At 34.7% G+C, this 14,122-nt stretch overlaps 1 protein-coding gene across 5 annotated transcripts in view; it reads right to left on the bottom strand.

Moving 5' to 3' along the window:
• Window positions 1-657: 657 nt before the first annotated feature.
• Window positions 658-14,122, bottom strand: part of SCAF11 (SR-related CTD associated factor 11) — a 90,610-nt gene continuing 77,145 nt past the window's right edge. For 2 of the 5 annotated variants that reach the window (XM_069584503.1, XM_069584505.1), the window contains 9 exons: window positions 13,235-13,293; window positions 12,935-13,044; window positions 11,909-12,010; window positions 9,911-10,017; window positions 6,554-9,256; window positions 5,515-5,858; window positions 4,162-4,380; window positions 3,690-3,809; window positions 658-3,424 (listed from right to left, as the gene is read on the bottom strand). In XM_069584503.1, the coding sequence (XP_069440604.1) occupies window positions 3,278-3,424; window positions 3,690-3,809; window positions 4,162-4,380; window positions 5,515-5,858; window positions 6,554-9,256; window positions 9,911-10,017; window positions 11,909-12,010; window positions 12,935-13,044; window positions 13,235-13,293 (3,911 nt within the window). In that variant the 3' untranslated portion in view covers window positions 658-3,277. The remainder of the gene's footprint in view (window positions 3,425-3,689; window positions 3,810-4,161; window positions 4,381-5,514; window positions 5,859-6,553; window positions 9,257-9,910; window positions 10,018-11,908; window positions 12,011-12,934; window positions 13,045-13,234; window positions 13,294-14,122) is intronic. The other 3 variants (XM_069584507.1, XM_069584506.1, XM_069584504.1) reach the window with 2 other exon arrangements.

Below are 14,122 nucleotides of genomic sequence, written 5' to 3'. Positions count from 1 at the left end.
GACAATCAACTTAGGAAAACAATGGATTTTAAACTAAATGTAACTTAAGAAATTATACTTTGTGTATATAATTACATCTTAAAATTTTTTACAGGGAAATAACTCTTCTAGGAATCAATCCACAGAAAATAATCTGAAATGGGTATGATCTGTGTATAAGGAGGCTTACATCATTTATATCAGTACAACTTATATCTTACTAATTTCATTATTTAGTAAAAACAGCTTAGCACCCAATATTGGAGGACTAGTTCCAGTAACGGTGTATCTGTGTAAGTGATACTATATGGCTGTTAAAAACCATGCTGCACAATTATTAAAATGGAAAATTCTCAATACATCAAGTGAAAAGGATGTTACAACCTAGTTATGTGCTATTTGATCAGTGTTAATAGTTGTTACCTTTTTCTTTTTCTTACTTTTCCGCTCTTTAGATAGTTTTTTAATAAAAGCATTTCTAATTTCCTACAATGATTATGTAATACATGCTTATAGCTAACCTCAAGCTTTCTTTACAACCTGGACATTTACGTAACTATGATGCTAGTACAGCTACTTTGGTACAAATTCAAGAAATACTGCAATCCGTCTGAAAAGTTAAAATGAGGTGAAAGCCATCAATTCCCAGGAATCTTAATAAAACATTAAAGACACTACTGTGTTTATCAAAAGAATTTATTAGAAAATATTACATACTACATATCTGTTTAAAGAGTATTGTTTCAGTAGACAGCACTCCATCCTCATACTACAATGTCTCACGGACCATGGAGCAACCAGTGTGCTTCTGAAGCCACATCTCTTGGATGGAACATTTACGCAGTACATACTGTGGCCATTTAAAGGAAGATAATGGAAAAACTGTCATTATCAGAGGGAAAACAATCCAAATTTTTGGAATGTTAGAATAACAAGTAACTAATTTTAGTCTCAAAATTCTAGGCATCACTATCGCCTAAAACATCAGTCAATGTGACTAGTAAGTTAGAGGGACCAAGGTTTCAAAGATCAAGTTAATACTGAATTTTCATATATAACGAGGAATCTGCAACCCCACAAAATGTTTTTAAGTTTTTACACATGCAACTTAATGTAAATTGCTGATAAAAGAATGGGGAATGTTAAAAAGCAATGTATTCTTTTTAACATAAAGCATGCACTTTCTAATACATTCTTAAATATTTCAGAGTTGATTCTAGTCCAATAATATTCTTATTTCAAGTGCATTCTAACCAGTACCCCAACCAGAGTATATACCTGTTATTCAAAAAATGTGTATTGAGAATTCAATTAACTCATGGTACTGCTACCAAAGATAGGAGACTTTAACTCTTGACCACATCATTTATTTTTTTCAAAACTTGAAACACGTTTGCACAAGCTAAATGGTATAAAGCAAATTTTAAACTTGTCACCCAACTCCCAAATGTCACTGAAAGACATAGGAAAAATGTGTGATTAATCAACTTAGGCAATTTACTATGAAATTTTCTAATTGTGAACTAGCTTTAATCCAAAATCGAAAGTTCACAGAACTGTTTTTTAGAAACATAAAGTTCTAAAACTTTAGAGTCCAAAACCAAAACAAATGAGGAGGTGTGTGTTGATAATTGAAACACTGTCTTAATATTTTATTAGAAGAAATATACTTTCAAAACTCTTGCCCCATCATAATCTTAACATAAACTTTAATTAAAAATATATATAAATCAGTAGAATACCATATTACAAACGCCCAGAAATGCACAATAAAGATCGGAAACTGCTTGGAAATATTTCTAACACTTTGGGGGATTATACTCATAATCAAATAAAGATTATGAAGTAGCACAATCAGTACTGGGGCCAACATTTCAAAACTTGCCTATCAAAGCTAGCACCTGGAAAGTATTATACACATAACACTGAGAAAGAGAAGATCTTTACTTCAGAAAAGCACAGTCCTAGAGTATTGCTTTCGCTATTTAGCTAGCATAAGGGTCAGCCTGTCTCACTGAGGCATATATCTATTTTACGCCATTAACATCTGATCCAAAGTGCTTTCCAGTTATTTGGTATCTATTGAAAATTGTTACTGGAATGAAACAGTTTATCATGGAGTTAATCCACTTTTTCTTCCAAGATGCCAAATAAAATAATAAGGCTAGAACATTTTAAACTTACTTTTAATAAAAATGAACATATTATAGTACTTAAAAAAAAACACCTCAATCTCTAGCCCTTGAAAGCCTTACCAACACTCCATTATTTAATTCCTCTCCTTTTTCCAAAACACAGGTTTTAATGTCTAGAATTTTATAACATGGTTACCAAATTAACACTTTATTCACTGTAAAGCATTTGGAGATTTGCCCAAGTGTAAGAAGAATTTCATTAGTGACTAACAGATGAGCAACAATGTGAAAGCCCCTGAAGTGAGTATCATGATTTTACCTTAGACCCAAGCAAGGGGGTCACGACTTAAAAGCAATTCTCCAGTTGGCACAAACAGTTTACCATTTCTGATGAGCAGAAGATATTATGGAAGAACATAATTTTTACAAAGTCAATACTTTTTCCAAACAGGTCTTCTAAATTCAACAGAGCTGAGACTGCCAAAGCTGTAAATCTAGCAAATCAAACTGCTTCATCTCAACTGGGGAAAAGGCACAAAAGAAAAACAAGCAGCGTAACGTTTATTTGGTGACACAATAGGTGAACAGTGTTCTAAAGTTTTGAACACTGAATTTTACTTGTGATAGTATCTTCTACCTAAGCAATTTATTCAGATGTGTGCTTTAAAAATACATATTAAGAACCCTGCAATTGGTATGTTCTCTTATTAGAAATATTCTTCATGGTAATACATTATCTTTCTATAATTAGAGAGAAAAATCATAAGACCATTTTTTATTTTTAGCCCAACAGAATAAATGTATTATACATATCTCTTCCAAAACCAGCGCACTCTGAAGTTTCTAATTTATGCACTCCGTTGTTCAAAAACCTGTACATCTTCCAGTATCCACAGTAATAACACAGTCCTAGTAAAAATGCACATTCTTTTAAACCCTTTACTTTCCCTTGAATTTTATTTGGGGGAGGGATGGAGGAAAGATATAGATATTGTGGTGCAGAACTATATTTATTTAGAACAAAACATTATATCCTACATTAAAAAAGATAATTTTATCAAAACCAAATTTCAATCACAGTTATGTATGATTCTCAGTTAAAGGTACATGTTGAAATTGCACTTTGCAGATATCTCGTCAGTGTCCTTTCTAACGCTCCCACTTCAGCACATGTTTTTATCAGCAGACATAGGTTCTTCCAGAGTTTTCTTTTGGCTTCCCTTCCGTGAATATTTGTATTTGTCTACATAGGCTTTAACCAGATTTGCCACTTTAGTAGAATTTACTTCTCCACTCTTACTATGACACACCTGTAAAAAAGAAGGAATTTTTTTCATATTTAAAGGGATTAAACGGAAAGTTCTTTGAAAAACAAATACCCCAGAGACATAATCAGACATTTTCACGTGTTTTGTATCGCCTCGAAGGTATATGTTTCATTTTCTCCAAAGAGAAAAAAGCTGATTAGCAGAAGCTACCTCTTACTATTTTAATTAGATTTAATTAAGCATTCCTTTATTAAAATAGGGATGTTGAAAATAATATGTACATAACTCCACTAAAATTGTAACTTACTTTATCTACTGCTTTCCGCACAATCTCTTTATACTCCTCCTTGGTGATGTCTTTATTTTGATAAAATGGCTTAATGGCCAGTTTTACCTCCTGTGCTGCTTTTTCTTGAATTTGCAGTTTCTGATGAGAGGAAAATGTTTAATTATTACTTGCCCAATCTCAAACTTTCAAAAAAATTATTTAAAAATATAAAATTGAAAACATTGCCCATTTACACTATAAGGAACTGTTCCAATATTAGCATCATAGATATAAAATATTTATTTACTAACACAAATCAAAAATTTCTAAAAATAAACAAGAAATACAACCAGTAATTCAATGGGCACCAACACACGTAGACAGAATTCTTTAAATCGGAATTTAAGACTATCAACAATAAATTCCCTTTACCACTTATACAACAGAAAACTGTTATTTTTATCATAATCATATGCAGAATTATGTAGGTTGCTCTCAACTTTGAACTTGCCTTGTCTGTCTTCGAGCTATCTGCGCTGGCTTCCACTGTAACACTTACTTTGCTTTCTGCCAATTTTACAGGAGCATTAGAAGCTTTGCTGTGACTTGATGATGCAGTATTACCAGAACTTGGTCCCTGAACTGTTCCCATATTTCCTGGGGCTGCTGTCGGAGCAGGCAAGACTGGTGTACTCATGTTACTACTTACATGAGAAGCACTAGGAATACCCTGTTTTAAAGAGGTATCATCAGTTAATGAATTATCTGTACTCAATAAAAGATGTTTAGTTACTTATTAGACATTAAGAAAAAAAACCAAGGCAATTTAATACTTAAGTACTTAGGAGAAATGTCTATTTCAGGTAATTTTTATCTAAAGGACTATGAAGAAAAATGAGCGACATTCTTAAACAGAATGTCATGATGACTTTTAATATATGTATTATAATGTTCTGACAGTAACACTAAAACCAACAAGAAGGAGAAAAGCAGCATTAATGACAATATCTTTCCTGTAAGTATCTTTAAGGTAGGTGCCCCACTTTAAAGATAGAGGAAAATAAGACAGTGAAGTCAAATGGCTTGCATGAGTTGACAGCAGAAAAAGACATAAGATCCCAAATTCCCACTTTCTGGCTCTTCCAACTGTATCCTGCTGCCAGGAATCTAGAATTTCTGAGATATAGACATGGAATAATAAAGCAACACAACCATTACAACTTGTTATTCAAATTTACTATATGCCCAAGAGGCACTTCTTTCTTTTTTAGCATGATAATTCATGAAAATGAAACACATACGGTAATGCACAATGAACAACTTTATCTGGTGTCAGTCTGAACAAGACAGTACAAGCTTTATCACAGTATCCAATCACAACAAGTTCCCAGCCCCTAAAAGTCCAATAAAAAAAGAGAAATTTTTTCAAGTATTCATCACATGATTCTAGTTTGCCTCATAATTTGGTTTTCTTAAACTTACCAAAAAACTTGTTTGGATATCAGCACCAGCATATATGTAGCTTAGATTTGATAACATATATTCATTTTCTTATTTGGGACTGGGAGGTTTGGGGAAGGACAGTGAAAGAGGGGTTATAAAGATTTACCATGAAGTGAAGTGAAGTGAAGTCACTCAGTCGTGTCCGACTCTTTGCAACCCCATGGACTGTAGCCCACCAGGCTCCTCCGTCCATGGGATTCTCCAGGCAAAAATACTGGAGTGAGTTGCCATGTCTAAGTCTAATCAAAAAAGCCACTGTATATGGATATTCAGCAAGAAGCCCTTTCTTGAACACCGATCCCTAATAGCCAAATGTTTACCATGGCGAATGTTGACTACACTTGAGTGGCTGGAAACATACCTGCAACTGCTTTCCGTCTGGCTGTGAAGCAATGTAGCTGACTTGCTGGGATGGTGGGGGAGGGGGCGGTGGTGGCGGGAGTCCCTGAGATACACCGCTAGGAGCCGCCACCTGCATGAGAGGTACTCCTGTGTGCAGATGCAAGGGCAGCTGAGGATGAATGTTGAACGGGCTGCGCTGGATGTTCATCAAAGGAGCAGGAACACCCACTGGATATGGAAACATATTCACAGGCTGGTGCGCACTCATGTGCTGCTGCACTGCACTCACTTGTGGCTGCATCATAGTTACAGGCAGCTGAGAACCATCACCCTGTTGGTTTGCTTGGTCTTTCAGATTAGACTCTATCAAAAGAAAAAAGACTTATGAAAAAATTCATGTTACAAATTTCCTTAGAGAAACAAAGAGCCACTGGTTACTGTAAAACTAAATACCAATTAACCTAAACCTATCCAATTATTCAGTTTAATCCTGTCATTCCTAAATAATGTAGGATGATTTTCTAACTGAAATTAATATTCAACCAAAATTAGAATAACTTCACACAATAACATTGGACAACACTAGCAAAGAATCAGCAGCTCAAGAAGCTTAGTAATAAAATAATCATAAAATTTAATTACTAACTTAGAAGGTTAATCACTTTTAAAAATCTTCAACAGCTCTTTTCTTGCGAAAAGTCAAGACAATGTTCTTAAGAAAAGTCAAGGAACAATAAATCTTTTTTAGCTGAGTGACTTATTAAACAACGATCAAAAAAATTCAAGTGCACACATCCAATATAAATGAAATAGAATTTAAATCCTGCATACAATTATTTCAAATCCCTCTGTAGCAAATTATACATAAAACATTTAGGTCTTTGGCAAGGTTGGGGGCAGGCATGGGGTGAAAAAAAATATACTGAGTGTTTATTACATAAAATGAGGTTCAATTTAACATAAAACTAAAAACAGAGATCACTTCAATCCATACAAATAAGGTATTAAATTTATAATCTCTCTCTTCAAATACAAGTGTTTGTAAATAAGCATGTTACCCTGTTCAGCCGCCTCCTCGTCTTGTCTCATCCACCCAGACTGTGGGCCTGAAGAACTCCTGCCTCGTCTCGAGTAGTAGTTCTGTACATCTGCTGGCAGGGTCTTTCTCACAGCCCAGCTCGATGCGGATGTCCACCCTGACCTGTCGGCTGGTGTATCAAAGGAGAACTCTTGCTCACTTTTTCGTTTATAGGGCTGCTGCTCCACAAACTTGAAAGTCTCATTCCCTGAACTGTTTGAATTCCCTGAGAGGGGTTTTCGGTTTTGCCACCTGTTTTCATTTTGATCTGTATAGGCAAAACCACCTCTATGGTTACCTCTACCACGGTTACCTCTACCACGGTTAGACATCCAAGCCGAACTAAAGTTTTTATTCCAAGAATTCCCTGAATTCTCATTTCTATTTTCTTCCCAATGAGAATCTTTTAACTTTTCTGGATTTCTGGTCCTCGGATCAGGCCCAGAATTTATTTTTTCTGTTACCCAAGTGGGACAGTCATTTCTATGTTTGTCAGCAGAATTTGAATCATCAGCATCTGGACTGATGTCATTTTTTTCTTTTCTTGTATTTTCATTCTGTTTCTCTGAGTCACTCTTTCTATATCGATCATTCCCTCGTGGACATCTCCAACCATCGTTTGCCCATCTCTCTTTCCATCGAGGAGAGTAACTGTCCCTGTCATTTCTACCAAATGATGAACCCTTACTTTTTGTTCTAGATCTTGATGGTGACCTTGACCGTGATCTGGATCGAGACCACCTTCTCATTCTCCTTTCTCTATCTCGGTCTCTCCTCAACCCATCTCTATCACTCTCTCTTTCTCTGCTCCGGGACCTGGATTTTTCTCTTGGGGAGGAATCTTTTACTCTGGACTGAGATCTTCTGTTCTCTCTTTTTGGGGAGAGTGACTCAGATCTTTTGCCTTCCTTAGCACTATCTCTTTTTGGAGACCGAGACTGAGATCTCCTCCTTTCTCTTGCACTATCCTTTTTGGGGGACTGAGAACGAGATTTTCTCCGTCCTCTAACAGATTCTTTCTTAGGAGATGGTGATCGAGACTTCCTGCTGTCTTTTCCAGTTTCTCTTTTGGGAGATGGAGACTGAGACCGCTTCTTTTCTCGGGCAGTGTCTTTGTTGGGAGACCAAGTTGTAGATGGAGAGTGAAATCTAGATCTTCGTGTACGAGGCTTTTTGGCTTTATCTGTCACATCTACTGGGTTTTCAGATGGTTGAGATACAGTTTCAACCTTTTCATTTGCAGGATCAGAAGATGACATATTCTTTTGGGAACTGTGCTCCACAGAATTTTCATCAGCATTTACAGATGGTTTAGCATCAGCATTTACAGATGGTTTGATTTCAGATTCATTTCGGTCACTGCAAAATGAATCACATTCCATAGGTATCATTTCATTATTGTCCTCACTAAAATGCTTCTGAATCAGTGCAACATGAGTTTTAGGCAATTCTGTAGATGTGGGATGTTCAACCAAAGATTCAGTCTTTTCTTCTAAAGATTTGCCCAATTTGGTGTTAAGACTTTTTTTTAATAAACTATTTTCAGAGTCTTGAATACTATTGAGAGTTTCATTCCCTGAAGTATCACATGTTGCAATTATTTCTGCATCTTCATTTTCAACATGCCCAAGCAAATGACCCTCTGAACTATCAATAGATTTTCTGTCCACTGCTTGTATAACTCCACCTTCAGAAGATTCTAATTTGGGACTGTCAATAAGCTGTTCTGTTTTTACTGTAGAATCTCTATGATCAATAATTTTTACTATAGGACTCTCCATAACTTTTTTTTCATTAACTATCGACTCTGCATTCTCAGGTAACTCACCTAAGCTTGATGCAGGTTGGTATACTTCAATTTCAGATCCTGAACATGTAAGAGAATCATTTGGAGCATGATCTATACATATATCTGCTTTTATTTCTGATTCTGAAGGTTCAGCTATTGGGTCTTGATTTTCCAATGGATCACTTCCTTTTTTGGAAGTGCTTACAGAAATCTCACTTTCCAGACATAAAACATTAGGTTCTATACCAGTATTCTCAACTTTTTGAACTTCCTCCTCCCCTCCAAATAACACAAGAGGATCTTGGGTATCAGACTCAGAATGTAAAGTTTCTACTCCTTCCTCTGTATCATGGGTCTCAGCACATTCTTCACTCTCTTTTAATGGCTCACTGCAACTTCTTAAGCCATTAGCAGACTCACTCTCTACATTTATCTGCACAGTGTTAATACTTTCTACATCTGATTGGTGTTCTTTCTCTAACTCAGGTGGTATGTCAGATTCTGCTACTTCTTCATCAACTGAATCACTGGAAGATGATTTTTCAGGGGGAGGCACAGAGCTTCGAAGTTTCTTTTTCAGTAAAGGTAGTTTTCTTCCTCTTCTTACAGACTTCCGTTTTGGGGCCTGCCTTGTTTGCTTCTCTGACTCACCTGAAGAGGAAACACTTACAGATGGATTATTGTTATCTGGGGCATCACACCCAGAAATATTTGATACTGGGGATCTCTGAGACTGACTGACTGGTTCAGCTCTTGTGTTACGTGTAGACCTTCTTGTAGGAGTTGTAGCTGCAGGTTTTCGTCTTGATCCTCTGGTGTTTGAGGTACCAGAAGTTTGCTTCTTCTCTTCCCCTTCTTGAGTATGTGCTAATGCATAGCCTTTGCAAGAAGTACCTAACAGTATACAAAAAGGAAAAAATAAGTATATGATTCATCAAGTGATATGAATTTGGCTTCAGCTTATTTTAGCATAAAATAGACATCTATAACAGAGTGAAACAAAATATACTTGTGAATCAAATTATTAATAAATGCATAGCTATTAACACCTGAGTAATACCAATTTTTGAAAGCTACTGAAATGAGTTATCCCAAGATTTGAGTCCATGTGGGCAATTCTCTAGTGAAAAAAACAAAAGAAAATATTTGGTCTGTTAATTGCCATTTGCACTATAAATCACTATTACCTAGGCAAAAGCAGGACACAACAGCTATCCACAAATAGTAAAGACTAGAACTATTTGTTCACAATTCATAGGAAGTATTACTTCTAAAAATTAGTGGTTTGAACACTGAACCCTTAAACAGAAAGGAAACTTCTAATTAGTTCCTCAAAGACATGAAGTTGTAATTTCTTAAAGTAAAAGGATTTTCTAGTTGCAACAATTTTAAAGTCAAGTCACTGTACAAATATTTATAGAAATATATAGGACTCATTATCTATACCTTGTTTTACAGCATTTCTAAGTTATCAACACTTATACTTTTCACGAGATTGAAAGAGGCTTAGTAATTTTTTTTAACTAGAAAGAAATTCAAAAACTTTACCAAAATTTTCTAAAGATATGGTACTTGTTGGAAGAATAGTTCTTGGCAACACAGAAGAGATGAGAGGAAGGACTTCTATTTCAATATTCCAGGGTATAAAACTAATTCTGAAAATTTAAAACAAAATAGACATTTTTGTTTAAATAATAAAACCAGCAATTTAAAAGTATTAATTTTCCAAATAAGCTGCTGCTGCTGCTAAGTTGCTTCAGTGGTGTCCGACTGTGTGACCCCATAGACGGCAGCCCGCCAGGCTCCCCCATCCCTGGGATTCTCCAGGCAAGAATACTGGAGTGGGTTGCCATTTCCTTCTCTGAAATAAGCTAGCAATATTAAAATATAGGTGCTAAAATTATTTTTTGCCAAACAGCTAAAAATGTAAATTTAAGGTTACTCATAGTAACCAAGATGGCTACCAACTGACTACTATATATATATATATATATATATATATATATATATATATATATATAAAACCTTCTAAAAGCATGCTTTTTCAATAAATTAATAGTAAAGTACTATCAAGGGCAACTTAATATATAGTAGCTGACTCTCATTTAAATAAGTTAATGCAATTATTTTGTCAAGAATTTTAACTTTTTTTCACTAATTTAAAAATAACCAACTTGGATAATAAAATGTAGATAAATAAAATACACAAATGAAATGTACAGATTTTAAGTGCATAGTGTGATGACTTCTGACCAATGCATCCATATACCTGTATAACCACTACCCCAAATAAGAAATAGAACACTTCCACCATCCCAGAAAGCACTTCCTGACCCTTGTTCCCCATCCTATTTCCAGGCAACCAAACAGATAATTTAGTTGAGTTAATCAGATCAAGTTTTAAAGAAATTAGTAAGGTCAAAGGGGAATCAGTCCATAAACAAATAAAAACGTAACAAAAACTGAAAGGAAAGCTATCACTTGAATTTTGAGTTTTTTGTGAGATTTCTTTATATTTTTATGGCATATATCAAGGCCAAAAATATCAAAATACATTTTTAAGGAGGAAAAAAGAACTGCAACTGATTTCTATTGCTATGTTATATGCTAAAATTCCTCAATCTGAGGACGATGGCTCTTCAAAGTTCCCAGGATCCCTATGGACATGCTAAGACCGCAGTTACTGTAGTCACACCAAATCCACTCTCAGCTTCTTCCTACTCTTCCCATATTTGTTCAGTCAGGTCTCCTAACAAAAGACTATTTCATCCCGTCTAAGGTGAGATTCTGGAGGACAAAAGAAGCTTGAAAAACAATGTGCAACTTGCACATACACAAAAATATACAGCTCTAGGGGAAAATTTCACATTTTACAGATCTGGACTTGGTCTAATTTTACTTATTTATATTCCACTGTTACTCCCAGAGGATGAAGGCCTTATGCAGAATTCCATTACAGTGACATATAAAAGTTATAGTTATAGGAATGAATATAAAACTCTAGCAAGGAACTTAATCTTTACACAGGAGCTTGATTTAAGTACATATCATGTACCTAGCTAGCAATGTGCTAATAGTTTCAGGGCTTACACTAAGAGAGAAAAGGCTAGGCTATAAAGAGAGGCATGAATGCCAGGGCAAAGTAGGGACTTGATCAAGCAGTTGTTTAGAATAACATTTCGGAGATGGAAGTGTCGTGACAAAGCAATGCTTCAGCCAACAGCACATAGGGAAGACTGGAATGGAGGAAAAGATAACAGAAGGATGAAAGATCTGAACGCTATTACTAATAATGAACCTTACCACTTAGGTGTTCTCCCCGTTAAAGAAATCAAATTTTTACATTTATTAAACAAATAAATACAATATTCTTTATTTTTCAAGGGGTTCCTTAAATAGAGACCTTTCATTAGGCATCGGAAACACCAAGCTTTAATTAAACAAAACTTTCTTGGAAACATAACTACTGACTATCTCTGTATATAAGATATTATTATCTTATGCACACATTAGCATTTAAACATTTTAGTAAACAATTTTTTTTACCTTCCAATTCCAGGTAATGTATCAGGAAACCATGATAATTCCAGTTCCTGTCTCTTCTGCCTAATCAAAGCACTGATCTCATTGACTTCTATAAATTCTGTACTAAAAGATAAATTTTAGATCCTCATCAGAATTCCAAAATTTTAAGTCCAGAATAACAATTGGGTTATATCATAAACAACAGAAAATTTCATATCCAGCATTATAAGTCACATTAAAGAAAAAGAAACTTTTTCTATCTAAACACTTTGCAAAATGGACCCATTCCTAAAGTAACTTAAATTTTTATATTACAAATAAAAATGGAACTAATCTGACTTGTGGCCACTTTTAAAAAGTCAATTCAGACTAATATTATTACTACTGAAAAAAAGAAGTAACACTATTTCTTTCCCATGAACCGAAGCTGCAAAGAGCAGTTTTTAGCCAAAATTTTAAGTGCAATAGTTTGCCATCTGAAACTACGCATAAAACAAAGGAAGAAAATAAAGGAGGCATGGTTATTTTTATAACCCAAAATAGGCAGAGTTCAGTTTTTTAAAAGGCACTCAAATGTAATTGTTTTCTTTGGTACCTTGCCAATCTTTAAAGTTAAATCACAGTCTTCATCTGTCTTGTTTATTCAACCAGGTCCATTATTTTTAAACCTCAACTTAATCTTCAAATTCCACAAATATCTACACAGCATCTATCATACAGTCACAATGGATTAAAAAATGACTGGGTCTACTCTGAAAGGGTACCCCATAATTTAACAGCTTAACAACTAGCCTACGGCTCTATCATATAAAAATCTGTGTACAACTTAATTTATTATTAAGGAAAAGGAAGTCCACTAGCAGTCACTGAATAATAGACGGTCACAAAATAAGGTTCTCTTTATTTGCCAAAAGAAACAATAACAAAAAACAACATGGGCTTTCATAACGTTGTTGGGCCAAGTTTAAATTTCTACCAGAAGTTAACTGCAATAAATAAAACATCAAATATAAAAAAAAGCATCAATTAGAAGTAAAAAATACTAACCAGTAAGCTGTACAGGCAAAAGAAGATTCTCCAGTGTGACTACTAGAAGACAAGACATTGGAGAAAAACTTTCTGAAGCACTGATTTGTATATGGATTTGATCTTCGAGGCTAGAAAAGTAAAATGAGGTTGGTGAAACAGCAAAAACAAACAAACAAACAAACAAAAAACCCTTCCATAATAGGTAGGACATAGTTACATTTAAATATTTTGATGTACCTGAGGCACCAGAGTTATGTACTGAACAACCATATGTTGTTATTATCTAAGAAAAATATTTTTTTCTTTATTTCAACAAACCTTGTTTGTCTTTATTATTGAATTTTCCTTTCCTCCCATTTCATTGTATTTAGAGTTTCCTGTACAAAGACACAAAAAGATCTTGCCTTAATTTTTATTTTAAAAGGTTTTAAACCAGTACTAATACTGGCATATTGACAAGAGAAGGTTAAGATATGTATAAAAATTGCATTTAAAATAATAGTACCTGCATTTATATAATTTTTCCAAATGCTAGTTTTATCTTGGTAAGCCACAGACAAAAGGAAAATATAAGAGGCCACAATACAGAAAACTAGTGAAGCATGTAAAATTGCTATGCTTAGAGCATTAAGTACGGAAACTTTAGTCAATATGTTCTGGCACTATGTGCAAACTTGAAGTGTCTTGTAATATTAAGCATATAAAAGAAATCAAATTATTTAATATCAATAATACACTTAATATGTCCTTTCCAGTTACAACCTAAACAACAGGTACTATTAACTCACCTCAAGCAGGAGCTGACCAGGGGAACTGAAACCATCAGCCCTTGTCAACAGTAAAGTACCATTTAATCACCAACTTCAGTAAGTACCCTCACCATCCTCCTCAAATTGTATGGAATTAGGAAAAGCAGAAGTCTTGATTAAAACGGCTTTCTGCTATAGCAACGTTTTTGGTTGTATTGCTTACGACTTATTTTTTGGTTTTACATGTCCATTTCTATGGATACGTTCTTCCAGGTTAAGAAAGATAAAGGAAAAATAGCTCCTGCTAACCACAAAAACTGTTAAAGATTACTGCTCTTGGTTTTTCTTTACCATAAAGCATGTCTTATTAGTCATCTCCACCTATGAATACACTTGTCTGCAATAAACTGCTGCTGGTACTGCCATTGCTCTCTCCTCAGAACTCTGGGTAAAGTCT

Source organism: Ovis canadensis, chromosome 3 (assembly GCF_042477335.2).
Source record: "Ovis canadensis isolate MfBH-ARS-UI-01 breed Bighorn chromosome 3, ARS-UI_OviCan_v2, whole genome shotgun sequence".
In the NCBI taxonomy this organism is placed as follows: domain Eukaryota; kingdom Metazoa; phylum Chordata; class Mammalia; order Artiodactyla; family Bovidae; genus Ovis; species Ovis canadensis.
This window is presented reverse-complemented; position numbering and strand designations above follow the sequence as displayed.